This window comes from Dryas octopetala, chromosome 2 (assembly GCF_963921425.1).
Source record: "Dryas octopetala chromosome 2, drDryOcto1.1, whole genome shotgun sequence".
NCBI lineage: Eukaryota > Viridiplantae > Streptophyta > Magnoliopsida > Rosales > Rosaceae > Dryas > Dryas octopetala.
In genome coordinates, this window is record NC_141367.1 from 17,202,205 (window position 1) to 17,226,853 (window position 24,649).

General features: G+C 33.8%; 2 protein-coding genes across 3 annotated transcripts; both read right to left on the reverse strand.

The window, feature by feature from the left end:
- Window positions 1-421: 421 nt before the first annotated feature.
- Window positions 422-4,408, reverse strand: LOC147293570 (mitotic checkpoint protein PRCC-carboxy-term protein). The gene is made up of 2 exons (XM_086234573.1): window positions 3,202-4,408; window positions 422-729 (listed from the first exon to the last, which is right to left on the reverse strand). Exons 1-2 carry the CDS (start codon window positions 4,258-4,260, stop codon window positions 571-573), a joined length of 1,218 nt encoding a protein of 405 aa, XP_086090699.1. The 5' UTR covers window positions 4,261-4,408; the 3' UTR covers window positions 422-570.
- Window positions 4,409-10,635: 6,227 nt separating this feature from the next.
- On the reverse strand, window positions 10,636-15,502 carry LOC147293571 (basic helix-loop-helix (bHLH) DNA-binding superfamily protein). Of its 2 annotated transcripts, XM_086232603.1 has the most exons (6): window positions 15,440-15,502; window positions 15,321-15,405; window positions 15,033-15,195; window positions 14,533-14,769; window positions 14,152-14,322; window positions 10,636-10,850 (listed from the first exon to the last, which is right to left on the reverse strand). In XM_086232603.1, the coding sequence occupies exons 2-6, from the start codon at window positions 15,392-15,394 to the stop codon at window positions 10,761-10,763; spliced, it is 735 nt and encodes a 244-aa protein (XP_086088729.1). In that variant the 5' UTR covers window positions 15,395-15,405; window positions 15,440-15,502; the 3' UTR covers window positions 10,636-10,760. The 2 variants fall into 2 exon arrangements, with proteins under 2 accessions (XP_086088729.1, XP_086088728.1); XM_086232602.1 differs by having other exon boundaries at window positions 15,321-15,466.
- Window positions 15,503-24,649: the final 9,147 nt, after the last annotated feature.

Here is a 24,649-nt window from a genome sequence, read left to right on the forward strand (position 1 = left end):
GGCATGATAGAAACAGATTCTTTTATTTTTTATTTTTCCTTTGCAAGACAATAAGGTATTTCAAGCCAATAGATGATGTACTGGATTGGTACCTTCCCCCATTATTACTATTAATGTTATGGGAGACCTGGTCAGTGCAAACTCCTTTGGCTTTGCCCTTCCCATGGGTATCCAAAATCCACAAAATGGAGGCTCAAATAGCCCTAAAATAAGGCACAATATTATTGTTATCTTACGCATGTACTGTAACCCAGCTCACGTCCAACAAGAGAGATGAACTTAAACAGGCTAATTGACTCTTCTTCCTGAAAGTCCCTACTGAAGGGGATAACCTACTGTTACTAACAGGCATAATGGCTAAAGCTTCCTAACATTCCAGCTTCCCAAAGTAGACAAATCCAAATAGCAAAACTTTCTCCAATTAAAATTGAAAACATCATTGATATGATAGAATAATGAAGAAACAAATGAACTTTGAGCTAGCACTATGAAGAGAAAAGCTCATATCTTTTATGTCACTATTTAAAAATTACAGTTTCATAATACAACATATGAAGAATTGTCCCAGGATCACCACCCATACTTGGCTTGTGTTTCTGCTTTTGTGAGGAACCCTCTTGAACGCCGCTCTGCAAGTTCCATCTCCTTCTGCTTCATATCAAAGAATAGGGAACCAATCTGATGCTTCCTCTTGTGCAGCTTTGAAGGCTTCCCCTTTGTCGAAACAGGCTGCAAGTAAAAGGTACAAATAAATACGTCAATGCGCAAACTAAAATGAAAATATAATGAATGAGAACATAATAAAACACAGTCCAGCCATTTGCCTAAGATTGTAATGAGGAGTTCTTTTCTTGCTGAATGGAACGTTCTATAACATATGACTGAAATTTAGAATGATGTATTGGCTGACTGAAATCATTTCCAAGTTTCAACCAGAGACAACCGTTGTATATGTCTCTTTAACAATTAGAAACAGTATATTTCATTACCATGTGATAGTTCCTTGTATAACATGTACTAGGTGCTCTCAGAAATAAGTAACAAACAAGCACAAAGAAGAAAAAGCCATGGAAGTATAAAACAGAAAAACTATGAACCAAGTATTCAATGAACATGAACAGTAAAAAGACCAAACACCAAAAAAAGCTACTAATAACTATGATTCCATCTTGACTACACAAAAAAAAAAAAAACTAATTCCGTCTTTATATTTTTTGATAAATAAATATATATAATCCTCCATTCCAATATCAACCATTCATCACAGAAAAGTTACACAAACAGCCTTGACGGTATATTCTTCTCAATATGATCCCCATCTTCTCACTCTAATTATAACTTGTATAAAATGATATATCAATTCCTCATGACGTTTGCCAAGCACATCCATTGGGGGTAGTCTCTTGTCTAGGAATGAAATTGAGGATTGTTAAGATCTTTTTTTTTTTTTGCCAGGGAGAATTGTTAAGATCTTATCAAGCAGTACTCAACAAACAAGTTGCTCTATGGTGGTTTTCGGTAATTCCAAGTCAATCTAGTTGAAAAAGGGTCTTCCCAAATCCCAAGGACTTGCCGAGTTCCAACACACTTTAAAAAAAATAAATAATAATAATAAGAGAAAACCCATGTCCACTTATGGACCCAATTTCTGCAATGTCCACCCATAGATCCAAGCATTCTCTACAAATTTTCCATTAGTTTTTTATTTATTTTTTATTTTTGGATTGAATTTTTCCATTAGATCTGCAAAACAATGCATCTCTAACAAGAATATTTCTACAAAGCAAGTTGATTATCCACAGGCCTTCCAGTTCTTCATGCCAAGGAAAACACTCTAGTATCATAACAGACACCTTAATCTTGTCCACCATTGTCTCAGAAACATCACCTTCTGAGTCGACTTCCCATGCATAGGAACAAGCTTCTGAGATCTAACTTAGGCCATGCTTTGGATGGCTGCCTCGGTCCTTTCCTTATGACTTTCTGAATTAATTGCTCTTTTGGAGCCAACATAGTTAAAAACCATCCAAGTTCCTAACTAGCTAACTGTGCATTGGGTTCATATCGTTTTCTCTTGTAGTATTGAAAACTTAGACCCTCAATTGATTATATCACATAAAAAATAGTTACTAAGCTAATCCTATAACAGTAGGACATCTCCCAAATGGTAATTGACAGTTCAAAGTCTTCAAACTGCTGCACACAAAATGCCCTCCTGTCAACTGCTGCAAAATGCTTGTATTAGCATTTTGATTTTACTATAAATATGTGAACAGACACAAGGATGTTATGCCTTTTCGCTAATCCTATAACAGTAGGACATCTCCCAAATGGTAATTGACAGTTCAAAGTCTTCAAACTGCTGCACACAAAATGCCCTCCTGTCAACTGCTGCAAAATGCTTGTATTAGCATTTTGATTTTACTATAAATATGTGAACAGACACAAGGATGTTATGCCTTTTCGCTAACATACTTGTTTGCGCATATTTATCTAAATAACTGGCAACTGTGCCAAATTTAAACATATCCACATGGTCTCACTCCTATCAGAAATTGAACTTGCAGTCTTGCACTAGGAGAATTCTTTATTACAAATTACAGATGATTCCTCATAGACCTTTTTTTCCATCAAAATTTCCTCTTCTTCATGTAATTTTAAACGTCTTACTTCAGGACAAAAGCTCAGAGCCTCCAACTGAATCCTTGATCCTACCTGATGCCTAACATATTAAGGAACATTATGCATGGGAAAGCATAGAGGATTTCCCAGTGTTATTTAACAATTTTGTATGAATAATATATTCACGCAAATTATTAAAATAAACTGTAGTTCAGATTACAACACCTCTCCTTTCCACATCCCCTTTCATTGAGCTTATTACACTGTAACTGACTTAATGTTTGTATTGCTTTCTCTAAAATACATGCACAGATGATCAAATTACCAGGTTATATTTTTTCTCTGGTACAAGAATAATGCATGAAGAGTGTTATCATCTTCATTAATGGAAAGAATGTAATGCACTATCAAGTTCTTCCTACAAAACTAACAAGATAAATCACAATAAAAGATATATCTCAAATGCACAGAATTGCACTAAAAATACTGCTGATGGTTTCAGAATGCATTAAAAAGTAGCTATTTAATTAAATGACTGCAGAGAAAACAAGAACCTAGAACTGTAAGTGGTGATAATACCTGGTAAGAAGGCCCAAAAGCTATTCCAGTTAACTTGACCTGGTCCTCCCTTGGCCTATTCTTCATCAACTCGTCCTGCTTAACCTCAACTATTTCAGTTGGGATTTCATTCCTTCCTCTCTTTCCAGTCACTTTAACTCCAATTCCACTGCCTCCCGACATTCCGGGCACTGCAGTTGCCGATCCGCCAACCCAATCATTCCCATGCTGCTCATAACCAGCATAACTCCCATAATCATCATAACTAGCATAATTTGAAACATCACTGCCACTAATTCTTGCTTGCAATTGAATCCCAGCATCCACATTTTGATCAATACCAGATTGGTAACTCTCATAACCACCATAGCTTTCATAATTCACTCCATTCTGATCAATGTTTGATTGGTAATTCCCATAACTTGCTGCGTTTTGATCCACACCCGCATCGCTGTCCACTCTAGAACCACCCGATTCGGTTTCCACAATGGCTCTCCGGCCTGAACCCGAACTGGGAAGAGCACCCAATGTGCCGGAGTTCCTAGGCGCCGGCATAGTCGATAAGAATGACGTCGCCGATGCAGTTTGAGCCGATGATTCGGACCCTTTTCGCCGTCGCCTTTCTTCTTCTTCTTCTTTATCATCATCGTCTTCGTCTTCGTCGTCGGTTTGGGAAGACTTTATCGAATAAGGGTTAATGGGAGGCTTGAATTGGACGACCCTTTTGGGCTTTTGGTCTGAGGATGAGAGATTGGTGATGGGTTGGTTTGAAATTTGGGATTTGGGCTTTGGAAGCGAAGAGAAAATCGTGGAGGAGGGTTTGGAGGTGGGTTTTGAAACAGGGTCTTCGTCTTCATCATCATCAAGATTTGGTGGTTTTGATTGGGTTTGTTTTGGTTTGGGAAGGGATTGGACGAAAGAGGAAGGTTTGGGTTTGGGTAGAGAAGAGAAAAGAGAGGAAGAGGAAGGTCCAGAGGTGGGTTTTGAGGGGAAAGCTGTGGTTTTTGGTGGTGGTGGTGGTGGTTGTTGTTGATCTTCTTCTTCGTCAGAAGAGGCATAGGTTGCTAGCAGAGAGTCCATGAGAGCGAGCGAGAAGGAGAAAGACTCCTGCGGGAAGTTGGATTGGATTCGAGTTCAGGAATTCAAGAACGGGGAAGGGGAGCTGAAATTTGGGGTTTTTCTCTTTTTGCTAATAGCTTTCTTCAACTGATTGCTAGATGGTTGAAATTTTATTAAAAAAAATATTTTTTTTCATTATTTATTGAAGATTACTAACTATCTTTTGTATTCGCGAGCACTCGCCTTCTTTAGGCAGTGTAATTGTACGATGAAAACCATTTATCTTTTAAATTGCAGATTATTTTTGTAAAAAATTAATCAAATCAATACTAATTTAGTTATTTAATTATTATCAAATAAATAATCGGTCAATTTAACTCTTTACTTAAAAAAAATTTTATTTAATTTATTTTTTAGAGATGATTTCTAAAGAATTTTTTTATTTTTTTATTTTTTCATATGACAATTTTTAAAGGATAATCTATAAAGTGAACGGTTCTAATCATGATAAAATAGGCAGAAGAAAATGAAATGTAGAAATAGAAATAGAAAGAATAAAATAAATAACATTCCTGTTATTTTTTTGATTCAGTTACTTATAGAAGCAAAGATTAATTTTTGTAATTTTTAAAGAACTTTCATGTCAGGTGTTCGAACGCTCCATGAGCAAGTTCAAATGCTCATCGAAATTTCTCCGCACAATTTTTGAAAAACTATAAATTTTAAAGCATAAACTAATACATTTCTTTGATCATACTACAACGCATACTGGCACACCCAAATCACTTAGAATAAGCCAAAAAATATAATTGCAATTGTAGTTTTTAGTCATTCCAACTGCCAACTATAATTACAAATGCAACTACAATTATAACTACTGCCTCCAACTGCAAAGCATTCAAGTACTCGACGAAAATTGAAAAAGCACTGAACTTTTGTCATTAAAGTTAGGGAGTAATGCTATTTTGGGCTCCAGACTATTACACTTGTATCAATTGAGTCTTCAAACTTTTAATTTGAAAAATTAAGGACTCTTGACTTTTTCAATTTTGCCAATTGAGGTTATTCCATCAATTTACACATTTTTTATCCAAATTTAGCTGGAAATAAAAGAGGAAAAAATGGTGCATGAGGAAAAAATGATAAGATATAAATGAAAGGAACTATTTTGCCTTAAAAAAGGACCCCACGTGATTGGCACATAGTGCAATGCAAACGAAAATTTGGATAAAAAATGTGTAAATTGACAGAATACCCTCAATTGACAAAATTAAAAAAATCAAAATCTTATTAATTTTTTAAATTAAAAGTCTGAGAACCAAACTAATACAAATGTAATAGACTCCATACCAAAATGGCATTAATCTCAAGTTACGCAACTTTGTCATGATTGTCCTTCAAATTAGAGAATGATGATTTTAAAAGTTGTCGGGTCCTCTTCGTAGTTTACAAAAAATTAATTACTGAATTCATTTTTTTTAATTACTAAAATGTTATGCCTAATTTTGATTACCAGTAAGGAAAAATTTAAGTTTTTCCAAGGCAGTATATATCACTGAACAATCAGTTGCCTGACCGACCAACCAGCCATGAACCTTTCTATTTTTTTACAAACCCAGCTAATTATGATTTAATTATCACAACTTTTTGATTGAGTCACAATTATAACTTGTTTTATTTGTTGTTAGTTTTTTTTTTGTTTTTTTGAGCATTTATTTGTTGTTTGTTTTATAACTGCCTTGCCTAACATCATTTCAAGTGTGTTCTCCTCGAGTGTTAGAGTCTAACACATTGGTGGCAGAATTATTTACTTATACAGGTAAATGGAATTTGGATTTGCTCACTGCTTTGTTCCTACCTCATGAAGTTGATTCGATTCTCTCTATTCCGTTAAGGGGTTTGCATGGTAAATGATTGAGTTCAGGGGGTGAATTGAAGGGGGAAATTAGGGTGTTGCTTTTGGGGATTGATGTAATATCTTTGGGGTATCAACCTCGTCTTTGTAATTTTGTAGCCCATCAATTGGCTAAGTTTAGCATTGATCTTGACCATCCTTTAACATGGGTAGAAGATAGTCCTCTTTGACTTTTATCTTATTTGACCCATAATGTAATAGTTTGGAGAAAATTTAATGAATAATTTACTTACGGGCTTTTTCCCTTGAAAAAAAATAATATTTGGATTATGGTTTAAGGCTAGAATTAAATTTAAACTTTTATCAACACTAATCTGACAGCATGGTAGTCATAACCATATACTAAACAAAAATTAAAATATCACAGATTAAATCATAGACCAACAGATGGATCTACTGCAAAAATAAATTTCCCCTTTGCACAAGAATTCTGACCCCAAACTATTATTTTTCATTTTTTTAGTACCTAAACTTTAAAATTGTCATAACGAAAAAAAATCTCAATTTTCTTATCAATTTTCTTTTTTCTAAGAGAAAGAAAAGAAAAAAAAAAAATATATATATATATACAGGGGCCTTCCAATGAGGGATCTCATTGTGGGGCCCACACGAGTTACTTTGTGTCGATTCGAACCGTTTATTTTTTACATCTCCATTGATAGATCATAATTGCAAAAAATTAGCTAAATCAAAAATTATTTGCCTATCTAACTTTGATCAAACAAATGGACGGTTTCATTGGAAATATTTGGTTCGTCTATTTGTTTGATCAAAGTTAGATAGGCAAATGATTTCCAATTTGGTTGATTTTTTGCAAGGATGATCTATCAATGAAGATATAAAAAATGAACGGTTCGGATTGACACAAAACGACTCGTGTGGGCCCCACAGGGGATCCCTCATTGGAAGACCCCTGTATATATATATATATATATAACATATGTTTGTGGCACCTTGAATGGAAGCTAATCTAGGGACTAGGGAGGCCCCATTACGGTCTTGCTAGGACAATGCACAATAATGACAAAGAAAGATCATTTCAAGAGAAAAACTTACCTATAACAGATATATGGGTTGACTTGATATCCCTAGAAATAATTTCTGTGTTGAAATTAGAAAAAGTTTAATGTGATGATGTATAAAAGCATAGGTGTCATGATGTTATTGAATTGAGATATCAAATCAGTCATATCCCTGTTACAGGGAAGTTTCTCTATCCTTTCAATGTGTATGCTATTAATAACTCAGCACCAATAGTGAGCATGTGGTGTAAGAACAAGAATTGTGGTATAGTAATGGAGGAGCATTGTACGAGTTGTGTTGGAGTCATTTGGCTTGCTTTTTAGGCATATGGATTGGAGAGTGTTTTAGATGAACAATCTAAAAAAAGAATATGGGACTATTTTGAAGTTCTCAACCTCGTCAATCTTTATTAGTACCTCTCTTCTCTTCTGGTTAGATATCTAATTGTCCAGATAGTAATGATTATATCTTGTACCTGAATCGATGACTTACTTTTTCTAAGTAATGAGGAAGAGGATCAAAACATGTTATTGAAAGACTCTACTGAGACAAAGATGAGACAAAGATGGGCTGTCAAGAACGGAGAGGAGATAGGATGGATAGTTGGTCAGATCTAGTATTAATAGTTATTTGCACATATAGGACAAATGCGCCAATATTATGTTTTTTTGCTACGACTTCCTTTTTGTTTTCTCAATTTATGTCATGTCTTCCAACAAATATTCAACGCACTGATCATATCACTTGATTGATTAACTTCTTCTATTTATAAATATATAATAAAGAAATGGAATATGAATGAAGCCTTATTTATAAGCAAAAATGGATTTGATTAAGGCACTAAATGCCTCCTGCAATCGCTCTTAAGCTGCTGGGGTTGTTCTAGATCGGCCTAAAGAGGTAAGCTGATGTTGGAGTGTGCAATGGCAGACCTTGACTTGTAAGGCTTTCTATGGGCAATTGAGTTTTTTGGGTTCCTTTCAGGATGACTCACAATTTTGTCTTTCAGTCAACATTTGGGCTTTGAAGGGAGTGAGAGCTAGTTGGACGTCACTTAGGGCTTTGCTCTCTAGGTAGCAAATCTATTCTATTGTCATCTAGAAAATAACTTGTATGTCCCTGTAGTAGGGACAAGCTGGTGTCAAGGCAAAGAGAGAAGGAGAGAAGAAGGAGAGGACAGAGAGGGAAATGGAGTGAGAGAGAAAAGAGAGAGCCAATGATAGGCAGTGGAGATGCCATGCCACCTCTCCCTATTCCAGTGATAGAAAAGTTTCTCTTTATCACCTATAGGTTAAAGGTGTACTTTGTTAATATATGTAGCATTTTGCCGTGAAAATTTGTTTCCTCAAAATTAACAAATTTTATCACTTCAATGAATAGACAAATAGTTAGAATAAATAATATATTATTATTTAATCTTGAATTTATGTTTGTAGGATATATATTGATTAAAAGTGCTTCGTTTTCAAAGCCATACAAAGTAGTAAACTGGCGAAACAATTGTTAGGCCCCAAATACCATTTACTTGACTTCAGGTGGGCTTGGCTTACCTTAGGGTATGTTATGGGCTTTGTATGAGTTTCTGGACTTAGATTTATACATGGGCTTATTTAATGCTATGGACTTACTTGTCGCTCCTTCATCAGCCCATATTATTTATTGTATTGGAGAATGGTTCGAGCCTATTCAAACTACATAAATAATTCGTGCATGTCTTTATCGTTCCTCCTCATATTTTTCAATTTTCAAACCACAACCAACTTGTGAGTCCCGAATAGTGGCCTGAGTCCCACTTGCATGACATATATAACATGTATTTAAGGCCATGTTTGTTTAGTCGTAATTCAAAGTCTGGAATAAAATTAGATTTCAGTTCAGGAAGACTTGATGTTTGGTTGACTAAAAAGGAAACAAAACTAAAGAATTAACCTTAGTTGACTGTAAACCAATTCCATAAAAAAGGAGGAATAGAAATACCATGAGGGGGGAGATATTTATATTTCATAGTTAATCTCAAATGTAAAAATTATCATATATATATTCTTTTATTATTTGGCTATACTGAAAAATTAGAAAATATAATGGGAAAGATTATCAAACGTTGAGAAATTGGAAATATTGGCACATAATTATGGCACATATCTTTCCTATTATATTGATATGTGTCAATTACCAAATTAGAAAATATAATAGGAAATATTACTAATAATTTTGATTATATTTTTGTTCCAAACGTTGGAATAAGAATTGAAAACCCATTACATTCTAGGATAGACAGGAATAGGAGTACAATTATTATTCCTAATTCTAAGATTCCGGTCAAACAAATGGGGCCTAAGAGTACTACATGACTGCTTACACCATATTTGGCAATGGGCCGTCAAAGACAACCCAGAGGCCCAAGGCGTGTAGAGCAATGGGCTTGGCATAAAAATCACGGCCCAAGCCTAGAAGAAGTCAATCTTGGTCGAATAGGGAAATGAAGTTAAGGAAAAAAATAATAACTTGAAAGTGAAAAAAAAGTAGAGTAATCCTCTTCGAAAAAGGATTCCTGGTGTTCGCTAGGGTTAAACCCTTATAAATACTTGCCAAAGGTAGAGGAGAAGGATCTTAACAACATCAACAATTCAACCTCGATTTTTGAAAAACCTTGCATATTTCAAAGATTCCTCAAGAACTTATTTCCAGCAACACCGCAGTTTTCGAAGCAGTTTTCTCTCTCGATTTTCTTGTTTTAGCTCTGCTAGGGTTTTAATCTCCTTAGTATCGATCTTTCCTTGGCAAATCCATGTTTATTGGTTTCAGCATTATGAGGTATATTGTTAGAACTACAATTGTATTCAAATTCGAGATAATTAGATTACTTATACTTTATTTATTAAAGTTCATTATTGGCATTTAATCCCATTACATTGGAGTCTGTTATTCGCACATTTAAATTCACCAATACAGTCACAGAAACACACGACTAGTGAAGTCCTTGATAACCAAGGCAAAGCGAAGTTAGGTTGGGAATTGTTCCTTCCTCGACCATACAGTTGTTTGGTGAGAAAGTCAGTTTACGGCGCAAAACACATGCACAATTAATTCTATGCTTGGCCTCTCGGCCGCGTAGACGCGTAGTGGCACCCCCATACAAAAACAAGAAGGACGCAAGTGTTACTCGGACCAGTGGCTGAATCTTGGCCGTGACTTATGAGGGTACGTAACAATGACAAATCATGACTGTGGTCTAATATTTTTATTAGTTGGGCTTACTAGGGCCCTGTGATTAAATTTTAGACTCTAACAACATCTTAGACAACCAATTATTCATTTGCAAAGACATGTTTACTGCAGCAGCATATGCAGTTATTTAACACTGGCCTTGGACAAAAACTAAGTTAATTTCCTCATAATTAAGCAAAACCGAAAAGCCAAAAGGAAGCCGCTTCTTCCTCAAGGAAAACACCGAGGACAAAACCCAATAAAGAGAAGGACATTTCTATAACAAGATAGACATGGTGGCAACTAGGACGAGAAAAACATCCCACTAATTGCAGTGATGAGAAAAATGGAACTTAATTAGGATCAGTTCTTGTCATTATATGCTCATGGGGCTCTGTGGATCATTCAGAGCTGCAATGGCTGTTTCAATCTTTATCTTCAAATGATCTCTTTCTTCTTCCTCTGCCTGCAAAATCAATTGAGATTCAACTACTATTAATAAGTCGCTTTTCCATACATAATATACACACACACACACACATATATATATATATATATGAGATCTTTACTTTTCAGAAGTTCATCAAATTAATAAAAGCTAGCACTACAAAATAAATCATTGGCAAACAATCATCTGTGTCTTGTACATATCATATGTATGCATATGTAGACTTGCCTTTAAAACCAAAGACAAAACTAGATGTGTTGACATATATGTTATCTTGTCAGATTGTGAATTTAGATTATTGTTGAGGTAAATTCGTATTTAAATGTGTAATTTAGATTGGTAATCTAACAACATAACATGTCAAGTATCTAACAAAAGAACATTAATTTCCCCCCTCACAATCATACAGTCAAGCAGACAAAATATGAGATACAGCTTAGGTGGCCTCAGATATTCTATATCCAATCTATGAAACCATGACTTAAAATACTATTTAGATTATATGATGATGATGATGCTAATGTAATGATAATGGTATTTTTTTTGTGTGTTTCCTAACTAACCCCAATTGGAAGGTACGTCCCAGCTAGATTGGGGCCAAGAAACTGCAGCTACCCATCAACTCATATTATGGCGTAATAAAAAACATAAATTTTCAAAGCGTGTTTGATTATCTGATCAATTACCATTTCAAGAAGTTGAGTATGATTAAGACAAAGGATGAATGAGTGTCATTTTAATTAATAAAAAAAATAAGACAAAGAAATAGTTCTTCAAAATATTAAATTGAAAATATTTAAAATGTGCAGAAATAGGGGCGTTGTAAGATGTATATATGTGTAACCATCATACTTTTTTGGGTTGTGTCTTGCTCTTTCTCTAAAAAATAATAATAAAAAAAAGACATGAAAAAGAAATTGCAACGTTCATACCAGAAAAGGTGCAAATTGGGATCAATAAATTTTTGGCTGAAATTCATGGATTAAGAAACCTTATCCCACCCAAGAGGGCCAAGACATAACCAGAGTGTCTTTTTGGAAAACTTCCAACATGAAATGTACTTATCAAATTTTAAATATATGATTTCGACCCTACCCATCCCATCCATATTTCTCTTCCATTTTTTTGGGTACCTACTAAGAGTACCACTTAACGTTTTTGGTTAGAAGACTAGAATGATTTGTCCCTTAAAATTTTCCAGTTTTATTTATATGAGTCATTCACGTGAGCATAAATCTTTAAATTTTATTGTCCATGATGTATAACGCTAATATTTATTTAAATTTTTTAATAAATGCAAAATCTTAAATCAAGAGGGACATAACTTGTAACCCAACATAATTCTTTTATTTTTTTTCTCTTAAATTATGCGCTTAAGATTATTTACTTTTAGTAATTAAAAATTAAAAGTTTATAATGACAGCTCATATTTTAGTTAAGAGGTTCCCTTCAAAACCAACATTGTATTTTCAAATTGCAATGAAACAATGAAACCATAGGCTATATAATAACCGTAAAGTTCATAGTAATAATTTTGTTTTAAACTTTTAAAATCCCCCACGAGCTCTCTAAACTCTTATTCTAACCATCCAGTTTTGTCGGGTTGCTAGTATTTTCTGGGAAATCAACTTTTTTTTTTTTGTTTTTTTGTTTTTTTTGCCGGTCTAGGAAATCAACTTAACCCATGTGGGAAACATGTTTCTTGCCACCCATTGACCAAAACATCTTACTATTCACTACCTAGTTGAATCTCGTATAATACGAATTGCTGGATGACATTATAATTTTAAAACCACCTTTTTACTTTGATTCATGGCAAACAAAAAAGATAACAAGACTCGAACTCTTACCACATATACTAGTAGCGAAGTTATGTATAGATCTCGGGTAGCAATCTACATGTGGTTCTCTTAAAATTTGTTAATAAAATAAAAAAATATATGTAGTATTCTAGAAGATTTAGAAAAAAGAAATAATATATAATGACCATTTTAGAAAGAAAACAAAATCTAGAATTCTTGACTCTCCGAATTTTTTTTTTTCGTCTCTATTTGGGGATGTGATGGGTAAAGTATATTACTACTAAAGCTATAAATCTCAACCATTTTGCAAGTTCTCGGAGTTTTAGAAATATAAGATAAAATTACGTTTTTGAATAATACTTATGCACTTATTATATATAACATTCTTCTCACAACATGCATGATGCAACAAAGTAGAAAGAGTTTTGATATTTGATAATCAATGATGTTAAAGGAGCTAAGTAAGAAGAAAGGAGAAGCAAACTACAAGCTTAATTTGGTTGAAGAGGTGCCACAAAATTAAGGGACATGTTAAAGTGGAAATCCAAATGGGGTCGTTTTCGTCACTTTTGTTTATCGACTGGTTTTATTCGGACACTCTGGATTACACCAATAATCATTTCCCCCCCAAATAGCGGACCGGTATCACATAATGCTTCATCCACTTTATTAAAGTGCTCTCTATCGTTTCCAACCTTCTGCTTATTGTGGACCCTCAATTCTACCTAGCTCTTCTTTATTTTTATTAACTTTACTTTTTTAGTTTAAATTATATACCATTATGCTTATGCCTATCAACTACCTATGCATCCATATTCCAAACCAATCAAGCAATTATTCCTCTTCATTAATTTGATTAATGAAGAGTTTGTTCTTCATTCATTCAAATGGAACTTACTTTTCTTAATTTTATTTGTCTAAGAGGAATGTTAAGGGATTATATTTTTCAACTATATTATATTATAGTTGATGTACAATTAATAGCTAATCATAATAATTGATATTACGAATACACATTATCTATCACTAAATTATGTAGTTAGTAAATGATGCGGTGAAAAAAGTATGGTTGGCCTTTAGCATTTGTACTCTCTATGTCTATTGTTTATGATAAGAAATTGGAACCTACCAGTGCCATTTGAACCCAATTAACCCAAGTGTTACTTGATATTTTACATCAAACCCCACCTTAGCTATTTAAACAGTTGAGAAATTCACTTCAATCACTATCACATACACCAATAAAGTCCAATAATGCTCTTTATAGTTTTTTCCTCTTAATTCTAGATGACTCTTATCTCTTTTAGACCATGCTAATCACATGTTGTAAATGTAACGTGTAATGGTGTGTGTCGCGCTATATGTGAGTCCCACATATATATATATATATATATATCGTGAGAAAAATATCATATATGACCGACAGGGTCGGTCGTACAGTAACTTAAAAACCAAAAAACAAAACCCAAGATTGAAATAATTAAGAATAGTAAAAAGTAAGGAAAGGTGTAAGTTACCTCAACGAAGACTGTCTTTAAAACCCTCCCAGAGAAAGCAGTGATATTGGCTGTAATAATCTTGAGCTTCAAAGATTCAAAGACCTCACACAATTTCACCATTGTGTCAGTTCTTTTGCTACATGTCAAGCTAACCACCAGTGTCTTCTCCCCCATGTACGTAACCCTAAGCTGTAAAGTGCAACACCAGGCCCATTCATTATTTAATGATTGCCCACAATGAGAAATATTCTATTGCTACCCGTATTATCTTGTCGGACTATAAGGACAACCATACATCTAAATTAACGGTTGTAATTTTACAGGCTAACAATATAATATAATATAATGTTATATGATTTAATTGTGATTTAGTAGAGATTGAGTGAGTGAGTGACTTACTTCAAGGACTTCAATGGTGGAAGTTCTTGACCCTCCAGAATCATAGAGCTGCTCAGTCTTCTTCTTCTTTGATCTCAACAAGACAGGTAGCTCCTGTTCAAAATCACAACCCACAATATTGTTTTTCTTGGATTTGCCAGATTCCAGCTCCATTATCTCTGTTTGAATTCTTCTTTCTTGCTCATGGAGATCTTGGATGTAGCCAATGGCGTCCTTGATTATAGAAGCTTTATCCATCTGTCCCCAACCCCAACAAATCAAATAAAATTAAAAGAAAAATATAAATCAAAATCAAAATGAAACCCCAAATGAATCATGACAAACACTTTTTTCTTCAAAAATAATAAAACAAAGGGTCACATTCATATTATAATGGGCACAAATTAAATGCCACTAACTGCTACTTTGTTGCTATATAACAAAATGAAAGCAAGCAAGCAATAATGAATTATGATGAATATTATTGTATGGTTAATTTAATTAATTAATGAATTAATTACCTTGCTAATTTTGGGGACCACTGCTCTAAGAGCAAAGAGCCTTTCATTGAGCTTCTTCCTCCTATTCCTCTCGGACACAATGTTTTTCGAGGCCATCGATGACGCGGCTCCGTCCGGGGAGCTCGAATCATAGTACCCGGAAAACGCCTCATCCAGTCCCCAGCTGCCGCCACACAAAAAAAAAAAATTGTATGTCAAGAAATTAGATTGGAGCTCGAAAAATGGAAATTAGAAATTAATTAATTAATTCTTTTAATTAGAGTGTGGGTCTTTCATAATTAGTAGTACCTGTCAAGCTCTTCGGTTTGGAGGAACATATTGGTTTCCCAGTAATGCTTGTACTCATCACCAATGTTGTCCATGGTGGTTGGTAAGAGAGAGAGAGAGAGAGAGAGAGAGAGAGAGAGAGAGAGAGAGAGAGAGAGGCTTGCAGGTTTTATGAGATGCTGTTCAATTTTTTGTTGGGGGTTGGGAGCTAGTGAGTGAGTTTTGGGGGGTTTTTATAGGTGGGGGATTGACGCACGTGAGAAGAGAGGGAGGACGCTTTGTTTAATTGCTGCTGCTTCCTGGAAACTGGAAAGATCTGAGCCGTTGGATGATTGACTGAACGAGAGATGTGGTCTACAATGCCGCGTAATGATGCACCAACGGGCTGAGACGACTGATGACCCAAAGGAAAATGATGTACTAAAGGACTGTGCTACCTTCACTTTCTGTACCCGACGCGTGTTGTGCATTCTCCTAATAATTGGGTGTGTCCAAATTTGTGTTCTTTGGGTTTGGGCAGACTCTCTCTCTCTCTTTCTCACACACACCAAAAAAAAAAAAAAAAACAAAGAAAGTCTTTTGAAATTTGGAGAGAGACTTACATGTCTCCGGGATATCAGCTGTGGTATCTCTCTCTCTCTTCTCCTTTTTCTTTCTTTCTTTCCATATTATAAGGGCAGACAAATTATTCTCTAAAATTTGTGTGGGTTTCTAACCCAGTTTATTGAGTTACAATTATATTTTGAATTTAAATACAAATCAATCTAATTTGATTCAAACTTAAATTCGAGATTGTTGGATTCGACCTTATAACATATAAAGTTGGGTTTGGATTAGAGTTTTTGAGTACTCCAAAAATATCGTAGATCTTTTGATGAGATACTTAATTATGTACAACATAAGTTCCTCCTTGTTGTCTCAAGGACGACATGCTATCATAATCTTCCAATAGCGTATGGTGATGAGTATAATGAATCTGATTAGTTACGATGATGAAAATTATAAGGGTTACAATTCTGTAATTTCATCATGACTCGTGATACACTATATGGTTTTAATTAATTTTTGTCATTTACTATTGAGTCATAAACAACGTATAATGAGCTAGAGTACGTGATTGAGTTGTGTAAGAGAAGCGGAACAATTTGAGCCCAAGGTCAATAAAAGCGCGCATTAACTTGCTTGAAAGATTAGGACTTAGTAAAGGAAGAAAAAACAAAATGTAAGACTCAACTAGAGAAGAGGAACTTGCTTATAATGAAGTATGGTACTAATAAGGAAAGAATTGATATGATGGCTTTGTGGAAAAGAATTTACCATGATTCATATGAACACGACCCACCGCCCTTGTTTGGTCAAAGCAATAGAAGTTAATTCAGCGATGATGTGTTGAGTGTTGAGAGGGAAGACATATGTACTAGTGACAGGAATTTAGCTTTTATACATCTAATTGAAATGGGAATCTCATGTAAGCTAGGCTTAGTCATAAGTCAATATCGTTGCCAAAAACTATAATCAATAGTCCAAAACGTACATCTAGAAATTTATGTAGACAACAGAACAACATTATTCATATTATTGACTAATTAATGTGAAACCATCTTGATTTCAAATGTCCACACTTTCTAATGGAATGGAGGACACATCCCCAACTATAAAATAATTAGAGCATTAAGTCTAAACATATTTGATAATGGCTGGAGAGACCCAAATGATGTGATATAGCACTATCAACATGCTCCTTTACATGTGACATGATTAAAAAAAATAGACAATGCATGGATGACAAGGGAGCACATGTCGTCGGTCATTAGGCCTGACGTGTGTTGCCCGCTCTAACTATGTATAAATTGGACCATCAAATTCAAAACTAATTGAAAATTGATGGAGAAGACTAACAACTTTTATAAATTGTAACATAAGACTCAACTTCTTTGAATTTGGGACATTAATTTCAACACGCCCCTTCACATGTAATATCATTTAAGTCAAACATGCAAACAACTTTGAATGACATGGGAGCATATGTAGCGTATGATCTAACATGTGGATAAAAACTGAAATTTTTTAATGTATTAAATATGTTTTTAAAGAACTGAATTAAAACATAAGAAACTGATAAACTCGTCTAAAATTAATTTTAATTTGTCCTAAATTGTAAATAAAACCAAACTACAGATATTTAATTGAAAAAATTAAGACTATATAGACCCTAAGTGAAAAACACCCGATCTATAAGAACCACATTCGCCGTTTCCCCTAAAAATTAAAAAGTATTAAAGGACAAGTTCATTTTTACTCACTACAAAAAAAAAAGTGGGAATAAGCATTACCACCATTAAAAATGAATCTATTAAAGGACCCTAAAGTGGTAAGGGTCTAAAATATTGTTTTTTCTTTTTCTCGTAATACATAAGCCTTGAAGGAATATGTGACAAAGTTTTCAATTCCCCCGGAAAAGGGTGAAAAAGACAAAGGCACCCAAGGAATTATTAGGTCCCATAATCATTGATTGCACTTCCCTATTTTCTTTCTAGGTAACCATTCGTTACCCTCTTTCTGACGTCACTTTTTACCCTCTTTCTGACGTCATATCCACCTAAACAATTGATGATAGCCATGGTCCACGCATTAACTGTCCAAAAGGACTATAACCAATTAACCATGCATTGATGCTCTTAGGTGTAGAGGATTGCTTCTCTGCAAAGCGGCGCGACTTGGGGTCATTCAATTGAGATTTGGCACATGAGTGCCACGCGGAATTGCTCTCTGACCTTGTGACTTGACTCGCAACAATAATTTTTGGTAGAAAAGATATTTGGTCAAAATATGTTTCTGATCCTTCTTGTTTGGATCAAATTCTATTAAAATTTATATAGTTTAATTGTGTTGATTTTATCCCTATATTCTTGTAATGGTTACAATTTATGATTTTTTTTTAATTTAATCGATGAAGATGCCATATCAATTTAGGTTCAAAAGTTGGTCAATATCATTGGTAGAAGATAGAATTATAGAAACATATATTATGATATCTACATCAAATGGTTTGTAAGCCAGAAAAAATTATGTTCCTTGGTATGACACAAGACTTAGGGAACTTAATATACTCAATGTGGCAAAACGATTATGTATACATTACTATTTATTCGCTACGTAGATTATATCATGTTTGATGAAATATTATTTTATCCATCTCAAATTCAATAGGTAAAATTACAATTCTATAAAAACACATTTGTATTATCATTTTGCTATCTTCTTGAGTGACTGAATAACGTAAAAAATTAACTTGCTTATTTTCTCCAAGATTAAGGCTTTTTTTTTTTTTTTTTTCTCAACCATTCCAACACATGCTTCTTCTCTCAATCCTTCCAACGCCTACTAAATATTCTTCTCTCAATTATTTTGTTTTCTCTTTCATTACGTAGGTAATTAGAAGATTTAAGAAAAAAGATTATATCTTCTTGGAGATTCCCATTTTTTTTTCTCTGTTCTGCTAATTCTCCAAGAAGGAAAGGTATTAGGCATATGTGGGGTTAATTATTTTAATGAATAATGAAAGTTGTTTATACAAAAAAAAAAAAACAGAAAGAATAAAGTTAGATAGCTAGCATACGAAAATGGACTCAAGTGTCCCATGCTATGGCTAATTGTTTTGGACTACACTCTTTGTCCAACAATTTCCCAGCAAAGAGAAAAAGCGGCTGAGCTAGGAAGGTTGCCATGTCTTGTGAAAACCCTGCAAGGCCATTTAATTTTCTTTGTTCATATAGATAGTCAAGGCAAGTGTTTCAATTAAAGCATGATAACATTCTAGACATCAACAACACATATCACAATAATATGAACAATGCGCGCATGCAGCACACAGAAACGCGAAGCTGAAAAGAAAAAAGCCTGAACGACACAAGCAAATGCGCCAAAACAGATCAAGCAAAAGTCGTCTCAGGTATTGGTTGTTGTGGTCCTCTTTCTGGTAGATTACAAGAAATTTACAATGACTAATGACTAGTCTTTCCACTACAAAATAGATAGTACTATAAACCAAAATCATATTGGGTACGACGTTCTAGCTTTTGAGTTTTTAGTGTTTCAAATTTTCAGTGCCTTGTCCTATTGAGCACTCCATTAATTATTTGGACATGAAGTCAGCTTTGTGTTTTAAAGGATCAAATTGGGTTCTCATTGTAACAACCCTCCTTCCTTCTCTCCTTATCCTTTTGTTAATTTGTAACAACCCTCTTCCTGTCTTCTTGTTGTACTATTTTTTCATTATTATTTTAAGGAAAAAGAAAAACCTTTCTTGCTTTTCAAGCTTTCGGCCGGGTGCATTTGGATTGAATGATTTAGATCGAAGAAAATATAAGCATGGGTTTGACATAAGATCGACTAGATAAGTTACAAGAAACTATCAAAGCACTAGATATATAGTGTATTTGAAATAAGTGGATACAATATATTTGAAATGTCTATATATAATGAATTAATTATTTGATATCAAAGTGTTTTCTTCTCATGCAAATCTAAATATTTATGTATTGTAATACTCCAATAAAGTAAGTAATTAACTATATAAAATTAATTAAATCAATCCCTAAATTTGAAAGTACTCTCCTCCAAATAAATTCTTATTGTACCAACTAACTTATAGTCTAATGACTTTTCTTTCCATAATATTGGTTCTAAGTTCAATTCCTCTCTCTCCTAAGATAAAAAATAAATCCGGCCATTTGTTTATACATAGTTATGTTTGATCCTAATATATAGATGCGTTTTAGGATGAGTTAATTTGTTTTATTAGTCCTCATTGAATCAAGTGGGTGGCTTATAATAATATGCGTATTAGTACTGGGAACTTGATAATATATGATATCTCAATAGCCTCAATTGAGTGGGGTGAGAACTTACATTACTATATTAACTTATTAATGTAAGTGATTATGGCTCTTAAAACCCAGACCACAGTTGAGCAATCTCTGCCTTAGATCTAGGCCGAAATCTCATATTTGATTCAATCTGTACTGTCGATTACTTTTCGTGGGATCCACGCCTTTTCATATGGTAAAGTAAAACCTATTCACATTTTTTTTTTAGTCAATTTTGTTAACTTAAAAGACTTAATATAAAAGATACGTACCGTAACTCCGTAAGTGAGATACAACACAAATGTAACAAAAATATAAAATTAATAATTTATTGAAGTAAATTCACCTCTTAAATGACTCATGTTATAAGTCCCTAGATGGGCCAGACTGATTTTTGGTTAGTAAGCCCATTCACATTTTTATTTTGGCTAGTAAAGATTCACATTTTTGTAAAAAAAGGAGATTGATGCATAATATAATTAATTTTGGGAGTAAGTATGAATCACCTAAGCCACCATAATATTAATAGTGTTTTTTTGGCAAGTCTAGTTTAAGAGTTAAATATTTATTGTTTTTGGTGAGAATAAGACCAATTGACTTCACATTAATGTGATTCATTTAAACTAGTTAGACCCACTTGACGCACCACATGCCTGTCGATTTTGCATGACGCCCTGCATTATATTTCATGAAGCTTGATACTACATATCTTCTGAGAATATTACCAATGGACTCTCCCACAGTTCCATTAACATGATTCATTTGAAAAGGAGGCCCACAGAAACAGAAGCCGTTTGCTCAATAGAAGGCCCAAGGCAATGCCTTGCTCGCATTGAGCTTGGGCCGGCCTTGTAAGTTCTATTGGAGCTCGTATTTTTCCAAAGTTGGAGCGCAATGATCACCTCACTAAATAAATTCATTAAGACTTTATGTGGAAAATCAAATAGTTCGTCACATATTAGTAAATCAATCTTTATCAAGAATTAATTTCTTCTAATATCTTAGTTCTATGTAATTGTAAAATATTTTGTTGAAGCATTAATTTGTAGTTTTAATTAGATTATGGGTGTTCAAGAGTGGGTACTTAAGATACTTTACTCTTATTTTCATGTTAAAGATGTGATAATGATCACCTACTTGTTATCTATATATGGCTCTCCTATAAATGTGACCATTATTGAGAGTAATGTGGAGCAATATACTACATTGAAAAATTAGAATTTAGCATATGTGCTTACAAGGTCTTGGGCCTCTCCACCCATAGTCAATTTGTTTTGGGTTAGATGCCTAAATTCTATCATGATATTAGAGCTTGGTTGTCTGCTTACATGTAAGGACCAACGACCACACGCACTCCCACGTCACCTAATAAAATTTGTTCACATGTTAGACACAAAATCAACATTACAAAATGTATATGGTATGGAAAAAGAAAAAAAATGATGTTTGCATGAGAAATTTTAATTTTAATTTAGATGATTGATGGATCACCTGCAAAAAAAAAAATAATAATAATAATAAATAACTGTTGAAACGATATAATTATAAAGATATCAAATTAGTTAAGTTAAGAAAAAATAGTTGGTACATTAAATATTTTCTTTTTTACAATTTCAGAAGAGTGCTGCTATTTGCACACCCCTTATCACTTAATTAGTGATTTTACAAATTTATCATATTGTGAAAAGACCTTAAAATCCTCCCCAACACACCCCATCTTCTCTTTTATCTCTTCATTCCATCCCATTTAATTAACTGTGCCTTGCCCAGCACATTAACAATTCCCATTTCAGTCTCTGTCTGCAACTACCCCAGCCCAGCCCAGCCCCGTCTCGTCGGAGACTACCCCCACCCTTTTTGGCTTTCTCTCATTCTCTATCTCTCTCTCTCTCCATTTCTCTCTGGCTTCTCTCCTCTTATGCTTGCAGCACCACCGCGCGCAGCAGTCAACACCTTCCTCCACAGTACCTTCCAGCCACCGCACCTTCAAGCCATAGCACCGTCGAAGCCACTAGCGGGCAGCACCGTCGAAGCCATCTGCGCTCCCTTCTGTTCACACCAACTCAGCCACACCACACCACACCACCCCGCCCCTCTCTTTCTCTCTCTCTCTCTCTCTCTCTCTCTCTCTCTCTCCTTCTTTCTCTCTCTCTCTCTCTCTCTCTCTCTCTCTCCTTCATTTTCTCCTCTCGCCCAAGCAAACAGCCAAAAACAAAAAAAAATATATTTGTAACTGGTTTGGAAGTACAGTGTTGAACATCAAGAAAACCATTCGGAAATACAATGACAAACACTTTCATTCAGTCATGTTCGGCTGGTGACTGCCGAATGAAAAGAAAAATTTCGGAAGTGCAGTGCCAAACGACCTGCGACGTTAACAATCCCCCACTCGAAAATTAAATCTTAAACTCTAAAAAACCCACACTCCAAATCGTCTAAAACATACAAAAAATGTGTTAGGATGGATGTTGGGGGTGAACCAAAGGACTCTTAATTTTTGGTGCTGCGGGGAGAGAGGAGAGAGAGAGAGAGGAAAAGAAAGAGAGAAAGAGAGAGAAAGGGGTTGGGTGTGTGTGTGTGTCTTTTTTTTTTTTTTTAGTAGATGAGGTGTGTTGAGTAAATGTGGGTATTTGGGTAATTGGAGGGGTGTGTTAAAAGAGAAATTTTAAATTTTAAAAGAGAATAAAGGTGTATAGGAGAAAAATGTGTGCAAAAAGAAAAAAAAAAGGTGTGCAAATAGCAGCATTCTTTCAGAAACATTATGCGCTTCATTACTTTGAAATTCGCATCCTTATGATTGTGTTTCATGTGCCCCTTTGCACTACAAACTCAAGAGTCATAATCAACCTTTTTATACATAGCTATTTCACTTTGTTTAGAAAGAAAAAAATAATAATGACATTTTTTTTAAAAAGTATATTTTCAGTTTAACTAATTTTGTAGGGATAGTGTGAAGACCCATATTTTTATTTTTATGTGATAGAAAATTTAAATTTTTGGTTAGTAATTTTATTTATATTGTTTTATTTAATCAAATTATGATTATTAAGTTTTGGGCTGAATGTATATTAGAATCAACAGTTAATTATAAGTAGGTCCAGTTTTGGAAGGTCATTCAGACTAAAACCATATAAGAATTTAGATTTGTACTTAAATCCAATTTTTAAGGCTACGGTCCAAAAAATGGACTTTTTAAAATTTGTGACTCATATTATCTCTTAAAATTAAGATAATTAATATGAATTAATTTTAAAAATTATGGAAGATAATATCTATTATGATATTTTACATTTTTACATTTTTAAATTAAAACATGAGATAATTAGACTTGAGTCTTTTAGAAAAATAATTTTTAAATAGAGACCGGGAGTCTTTTAAAATTTACAAGAAAATCATTTTAATTCATAATAAAGTCCTTTAACTTATAAGAAATTTTTTTAATTCATAATAAAGTTATTTTAATTTATAAGAAAATATTTTTAATTTATAATAAAATCTTTTCCCGATTTGAAGGGTATTTTCCCTTCTAGGGTGTAGAGTGGGTTTTGTAGAAGTTGCATGTTAAGTTTTAACTCCGGGATTTTGGGCGAAAAATAAAAGGACTTAATTAAAAACCTTAAATCACTACCGGTCTTAGTCTAAAAAATACTTATAAAATGAATTGAACTTTAAGTCTCTCTTAAAACATTCAAGATTATCTAATTTTTATGTTTTATAATTTAAAATAATAAAATATAATATTTGTTTAAATTATACAAATAAAAAAAAATGCATTAACCCACAAAATCGAAAATAGTCAAATAAGTAAGAAAAAAAAAATATAGATATATTTCAATTGTACCAATACCTAGGTTTATATATATAGGTACATTTCAATTGTACTAATACTTGAGTTGGTATATGTATTCATATTTGATTAAGTGCGCACATGATCCGAACGCTCGGTTTCCTCCGCCGAACGCTCGACCAAGTTGCTGTATTATATAAAGATGATATTTGTAAATTGTTTAATCTTTTTGAGTAAATGTGACATTTCTATTTTTTTCAATCAATTCTTTAATCATGACTTATAGCTTCTCCCTATTTTAAGATTAATTAACTAGCAATGCATGTCTTATTCGAATTTTGCATTCTTATTAGCTTTTTTTTGGTGTAAATCTTGCATGTGGTCTCATTCCTTTTGTATTTTTCTTTTGATCTTAAGCCATATGAATGGATCAGAAGGAAGATGATGTGGCCGAGCCAGCCAGCCGATGGTGCTATTGGTGGTGAGAGCGGTCGGCCGGTGGAGTGGAGAGAGTGGGGGTGAGTGGTTGGGTGGGAGGGGGAGGAGTTTTATTTTGTATTTTATTTTCCTCAAGTTGGGAATTTATGCTTATTTTTAAGTGGTTAAAATTTAAAATTATAATGACATTTTATGACAATCTTATTAAAGTGAAATAAAATCCACGAAATAATTTGATCTATGAACAACATCGTTGT

Coding starts and splice junctions, on each gene's coding strand:
- LOC147293571 (XM_086232603.1), bottom strand. CDS start 15,394: ATGGACAACATTGGTGATGAGTACAAGCATTACTGGGAAACCAATATG. Junction 15,196..15,320: donor CAAACCGAAGAGCTTGACAG/GTACTACTAATT, acceptor GTGTGGCGGCAG/CTGGGGACTGGATGAGGCGT. Junction 10,851..14,151: donor TAAAGACAGTCTTCGTTGAG/GTAACTTACACC, acceptor TTGATTTTGCAG/GCAGAGGAAGAAGAAAGAGA.
- LOC147293570 (XM_086234573.1), bottom strand. CDS start 4,260: ATGGACTCTCTGCTAGCAACCTATGCCTCTTCTGACGAAGAAGAAGAT. Junction 730..3,201: donor CTTTTGGGCCTTCTTACCAG/GTATTATCACCA, acceptor TTTTACTTGCAG/CCTGTTTCGACAAAGGGGAA.